Source organism: Acomys russatus, chromosome 7, assembly GCF_903995435.1.
Source record: "Acomys russatus chromosome 7, mAcoRus1.1, whole genome shotgun sequence".
NCBI lineage: Eukaryota > Metazoa > Chordata > Mammalia > Rodentia > Muridae > Acomys > Acomys russatus.
The window spans coordinates 65,788,363-65,794,395 of record NC_067143.1 but is presented as its reverse complement, the minus strand read 5'-3'; the positions used below and the strand labels follow the sequence as shown (position 1 = coordinate 65,794,395).

The 6,033-nt window shown below is 48.7% G+C and overlaps 1 protein-coding gene across 1 annotated transcript; it reads left to right on the top strand.

Moving 5' to 3' along the window:
• Nucleotides 1-2,645: 2,645 nt before the first annotated feature.
• Rps13 (ribosomal protein S13) lies at nt 2,646-5,246 on the top strand. Its single transcript, XM_051149637.1, has 6 exons — nt 2,646-2,760; nt 2,896-2,944; nt 3,068-3,146; nt 3,792-3,961; nt 4,388-4,488; nt 5,148-5,246. Exons 1-6 carry the CDS (start codon nt 2,738-2,740, stop codon nt 5,179-5,181), a joined length of 456 nt encoding a protein of 151 aa, XP_051005594.1. The 5' UTR covers nt 2,646-2,737; the 3' UTR covers nt 5,182-5,246.
• The last annotated feature ends 787 nt before the right edge of the window (nt 5,247-6,033 follow it).

The following is a 6,033-nucleotide window of genomic DNA, read 5'->3' as shown; positions in this document are numbered from 1 at the left end:
ATATTAAAATATTTCTGAAATAAAGGAATTCAGCTGTCATTTCTTTTTTTATTCAATACTTTGGTTTCAAACTTTATTAACATAGTGTTCTTTGCATCTCACCAAGGACTTTCCAAAAGTTTAGAAATCCAGACTTTCAAAGAATCACACTCAAATTCAGGATTACTAGCCACATTCTAGGCATAGCTCACAGAGCGGAGACGTGCAAACTCTACCACCATAAGACTTGTTCTCCAACTTAATAATGTGTAAAACCAGTATAAAGACCCTGAAAGGACAGTTAAACCCAAAACTTAGTGCTGCCCACTATCCTCTGGCTCCTAGTCATCTTCAAGCGGGAGAAAAATGGCTTATTTAAGCTTATCCTTTGAAATAACCGTGTGCCTGCCTGAGCGCCAGGCTGTCTGAGGGTGCTAAAGTACTGCAGGTAGGGGGCTGGAGACAGCTCCGTGATTAGGATGGCCTTCTGCTGTAGTAGAGGACTAGAGTTTGATTCCCAGTACAAAGACACAAGTCCTTAGTACTCTAGCTCCTGGGGACCCAGTGTCCTCTTCTGGCCTCCGTGGGCACTGCACTCAACATGCGCCGCATGTAATAATAAAAACTGTTGGGGGCTGGAGAGATGGCTGAGGGGTTAATAGCACTTATCTTGCAGGGGACTTGAGTTCAGTTTCAAGAACACATGTAGCAACTAAGAATCTTCTGTAACCCCAGTTCCAAAGTACCTGGTATCTCCATGATCACTGCAGTTAATGTGGTGCAAATACATATACAAATATTAAAAAATATTTTTTCGGGTTGGAGAAATGGCTCAGAGGTTAAGACTGCTCTTCCAGAGGTCCTGAGTTCAATTCTCAGCAGCCATATGGTGGCTCACAACCATCTATAATGTCATCTGATGCCCTGTTCTGGCCTGGCATAGCACTGTATACATAATAAATCTGTTTAAAAAAAACTTTTTTCAGATAGAAACATGTTGCTATGCACAGGATCAGAAATGTCCCTGGAATGTATAGAAATAAGGGCAGAGTGGTAGAATATGAGGCCAAGGGCACAGGTTTTATTTTAAATGCATTGAGAAAGTATAGAAAAGGCTCCTAGATGGCTCAGTAAGCAAAAGTGCTTGCTGTCCACTGACTACCTTAGCTTGATATCCAAAGTCAGGTGAAGGTGAAAAGATTGAACAGATTCCGTCCTCTTATATACTAACACATTCAAATGGTTTTTTGGTTTGGTTTGGGTTTTGTTTAATTTAGAGGAGATATTTACAAAGGAGCAACACGTTTATCTGACCACTGACCTACCTCTAGGTAGACAGTGGGTTGCCCACAGTCGGGTACCACTAAAGCTGCTTGAGAAACAAGCTAATGTGTGATATAGAGGGCTTGGGGTGGCGATTGCAGGCAAGTTTGATGAATGGATCACATTATCTACACTAAAAGTATGAAACTGGTTACTCAAATATATATATTTTAAATTTAATCTTAATTTATGTGCATTGAGACGGCCGTGATGGCGCACGCCTTTAATCCCAGCACTCGGGAGGCAGAGGCAGGCGGATGGCTGTGAGTTCGAGGCCAGCCTGTTCTACCAAGTGAGTCCAGGATGGCCAAGGCTACACACAGAAACCCTGTCTCGAAAAACCAAAAAAAAAAAAAAAAAAAAATTTATGTGCATTGGTGTGACGGTGTCAGATCTTGGAGTTACAGACAATTGTGAGTTGCCATGTGGATCCTGGGAATTGAACTCGGGTCCTTTGGAAGAGCAGGCAGTGCTCTTAACCACTGAGCCATTTCTCCAGCTCAAATATATTTTTGTTAGGAAAAGAATTACAAACTTGGTTCAAGTTCCCAATGGTTTGGAAAATGTTATTCAACACCTTTAATCCCAGCACTTGGGAGGCAGACATGCGGATCTGAGTTCAAGGACAGCCTGGTCTACAAAAGGAGCTCAGCTAGCGGGGCAGTGCACTGTGGCTCAAGCCTTTCATCCGCGGCAGAGACAGGAAGACTGCGTGCTAGAGGCCAGCCTTGGCTACAAAGCGAGTTACTGGACAACCAGAGCTACATAGAGAAACCGTCTCAAAACACATCAAAATTCCCAGTACTGCGTTGTTTTAAACCTTCCCGGGTCCGTGTTTCTTTCTTTCTTTTTTTTTTTTTAAGCAAATTGTTCTATTCACCCCATTCTTGGACGCACTGCGGAGGACCCGCAGTGCGTCATCCTTCAAGTTCAACTCGGCGCTTCTCCGCACTGTGTAGACAGAAAAGGCGCGCAGGCAGCAAAGGGCAGGCCGGGCCGGCTCGAAAGCCTAGGGTTTGCGATCTGGGGAGAAGGGGAGGCGCCGGCTGTGCCGAGGCTCTGCGGTCTCATCCACGCCGCGCCCATAGCGCACCGCACGAGCTCGGGGTGGAGACGGGCCAGGCGGACACCTCAGCTCACCCAAGTCCTTTAGCCCCGCGCTCCCTCAGGCGCCGCCTCCAAGTGGGAGCTAAGACCGACTTCCGGCTCTAAGAGCCAGGCCAGAGCCTGGAACAGCGGAAACGGACCCAATCGATGAAGTGTGACGTCTCGTCGCAATGCCTTCTGGGACGCGTAGTCACGCGGCCACGCCCATACAGCCCCCGCCTCTACGCGAGAGGGAAGCGTGTGCGCGTGACGTCACTTCCTGCGCGTGCCTCGGCTTCCTGCGCCGTTTCCCCCCTCGTTCTCTCTTTGCTGCCAGACCTCCGCCATCATGGGTCGCATGCACGCTCCTGGGTGAGCCCGTGGCGGGCGCCAGGCTGGGTTACGGGGCTGGGGCGCGGGGCCGGGGGAGGAGGCTACGGGCTGTCGGTGGGGAGGACGTCGGGCCTGCCTGGGCCGCCGCTTTACCACCTGTGCTTCCGTTCTCAGGAAGGGCCTGTCCCAGTCGGCGCTGCCCTACCGCCGTAGCGTCCCCACGGTGAGCAGAAGCAGAGGGTCGGAGGGCGGCGTGGGGCGGGGAAGCGATCTGTGTGCGTGGGGTTGCGGCCCGGGGAGTGGGAGGTTGTTGCCCATCCTAAGGCCGATTTTTGTGCGTCTCCAGTGGCTGAAGTTGACGTCTGACGACGTGAAGGAACAGATTTACAAACTAGCCAAGAAAGGGCTGACCCCCTCTCAGATAGGTAAGTGGTGGCGTAAGCTCTTTCCTGCTGCTCTCGAGTCTTCTGGAAAAACATGTGTGTAGTCCGTGTGTTGAAAAGTTTTCCCCCAGCTTCCACAGCTAAGCGAGGAGCATCGGGGATCCTGTCACGTTGAGCTGTGAACTGATTCTAAGCCGCTGTGGGTTTGCACCAATGGCAGATAGTTTGCTATTATCTGCTAATGGTTACGGGACGTAGGGTTACTGGTCACAGGATAAAGGCGTTCTCACTCGGTGTACTAGGCATGTGGAGACAAAAAGTTTGAGATGGATTCAACTAGTAAGTAATTTGAGGTTTAAAAAGAATAACGTAAGGCGGTTTGAAAGATCGGTGCAGATCCATGATAAGTTCAGTCAGGACTAACTATGAAGGTACACATCTTACTGGTTCCTTTAGTCAGCTGTGTTGTAGCTGTGATGGTGGTGTTCGAACATTCGCGGTTTCCACCAGAGGGACTTCCTCCATGTTGGGGAGACCTTCCTTGGGTGGCTGAGTGAGCTTTGCGTGCACTCTCACATTGGCTATTTGCAAGTGTTTGGAGAGTCTTGCCATCAGGGCTTTATTGTGTGTGTGACATGTATGTACATGCGTGTATGTTTGTTGAAAGCTACATGCTTCTCTCTTCAGGTGTGATCCTGAGGGACTCACATGGTGTGGCACAGGTCCGTTTTGTGACTGGTAATAAAATCCTGAGAATCCTGAAGTCCAAAGGCCTTGCCCCTGATCTCCCAGAGGACCTCTACCACTTGATTAAGAAAGCCGTTGCTGTCCGCAAGCACCTTGAGAGGAACAGAAAGGTAAGCAAGGAGACACGCCTGGGGGTGTGCGGGGATGCTCGCACTGGCCCACCTCGGCGTAGGGAGCGTGTCAGTTGCCTTGTCTCGGGTAGGTCTAGGTGCTCTCCAGTCCTCATGGTAGTTTCCTTGAAATACGTAGTTTGATCTTTTTTAGCTCCCCGAAACATACCCAGTTGGTCCCAAATGTGGGAGGGGTCCTTTGTAGTTTTGTGGCTGGTCCTATAGGCCTTACTCTGGAAGCGTAACTTGGCCCTTGTGGGTTTGGTGGTGCCTGCCCTTGGTTTCTGAGTTTGAGGCCAGCCTCGCCTAGTGAGTTGCAAGACAGACCAGGGAGGTAGGATAGTAAAGAGACCCTGCCTGGGGGGACCATAGAAGGTGCTGAGGTGCTTTACTTGGTGGTTTTTCTTGGATCTCTTTTGTTTTTAGGATAAGGATGCGAAATTCCGCCTGATTCTGATAGAGAGCAGAATTCATCGGTTGGCTCGTTACTATAAGACTAAGCGGGTGCTCCCGCCCAATTGGAAATAGTAAGTATATACATCTTTGCTGGCAACAGTTGACCACATAGTAACTATTTTGCCTTTCTGGTCCTGTGGTTGAGTGCCATTTCAGTTCCTCTGATAGTGCCAATGGGTGCATGGGTATCACATAGTCATAAGACGGTGTTCGATCAAAGTGTCACCTGGGGCTCTTGAATTTGACACCAGCTTGGTCTACATGAGTTCCAGGACAGCCAGGGCTAGTGATGAGATCCTGGGTTGTTTGTTTGTTTGAGAGTGGAAGGTTTGGCTATCCTAGACCTTGCTCTATAGATTAGGCTGGCCTTGAACTCACAGAGATCTGCCTGCCTCTGCCTCCCCAAATGCTGGGATTAAAGCCCTGCTCCACTGTGGTCCTGTGGCAGACAGACTCTGGTTTCAACCATGAAGGGGGTGGGGGTCAATGAATTGTTCGCTCTGATCATCCCAACACTGACAGTTTCCACCAGATAGGTGTTTGTGATGTTGGCCGGCTTTTCCATAGCTGTCTGGCTGGGTGTTGCCGTCCATCCTCATGTGTAAACCATGAACTCTGGCGCTCATTGGGCTTGGAGCTTGTGTGCTGTGGGTGTTTAGCTCCGGTGGCAGAGTAATGACCCTGAAGACCAGTATTAACCCGGTTTCTCTTCCTGTTTTCTTTCTTCCAGCGAGTCGTCCACAGCATCTGCTCTAGTGGCATAAATTCTCTTGTGTGCACAGCAATAAAATCACTTTGAATAAATCATGCCTTGTGTTTGTTTCTCTGTCAGTGTTTATTTATTTATTTGATGGGGAAATGTTTTGGCAAAGTGACTGGCTACTGGGGAGCAGAGGGCTAGCGTCTGTTCAGTTGCTTTCCCTGGCTGCTCCTACCTGTAGAACTGAAAGACTAGGAAGTGCGGTGTCTTCTATTGTGGGATTTTGTGCTATTTGATGATTAGCAGGTGTCCAGTGTTAATCACAGCATCAGAACCAGCATTGTGCACACTGCAGTTTTCCTTAAGGAAAATTGATGTCTGTATTCCAAATTTGGGAGTGGTTTCTTGTTTGGTTTTGTTTTTTGTTTTGGGAGTGATTTCTTACTAACTTTTGTGTGCACATTTTGCTTCCTTGTATGGTTGTATCACAACCATCCAGTACTTTGAAAGACTAGAAGAGGGCGTTGCGAGTCCTGGGGCTGGAGAGAAAGTTAAGTTGGTGCTGGGTACTGAACCCATGTCCTGGTCATCTCTCCTGCAGTGCTCTAAGGCCAGAAGAGGAAACCAGATCACAGTATAGATGGTTACTGGGAATTGAACTCAGGACCTCTGGAAGAGCAGGCAGTGCTCTTAAGCTCTGAGCCATCTCTCCAGCCCCTAAAGTTCACCTTGTCATGCAGTTCTTTAAGTGTAGAGAACAGGGTGGAGTCAAAATTCACTTTCAAAAATAGTCAAGCCTTTGAGATTGTAGGAGGTGAGATCTCAGATGTCATGTTGCCAGTTCAATAACCATGGTAGAGGGAATAGCCTTAGGGTGCAGGGCGGCAAGTCTGACAGCCTTGAGATCAATCCTTGA

Bases quoted from the DNA above. Each gene is read 5' to 3' on its own strand.
- Rps13 (XM_051149637.1), top strand. From the start codon at position 2,738: ATGGGTCGCATGCACGCTCCTGG. The intron at 2,761-2,895 runs GTGAGCCCGTGG...TTCCGTTCTCAG, and splicing joins GGTCGCATGCACGCTCCTGG to GAAGGGCCTGTCCCAGTCGG. The intron at 3,147-3,791 runs GTAAGTGGTGGC...TTCTCTCTTCAG, and splicing joins GCTGACCCCCTCTCAGATAG to GTGTGATCCTGAGGGACTCA.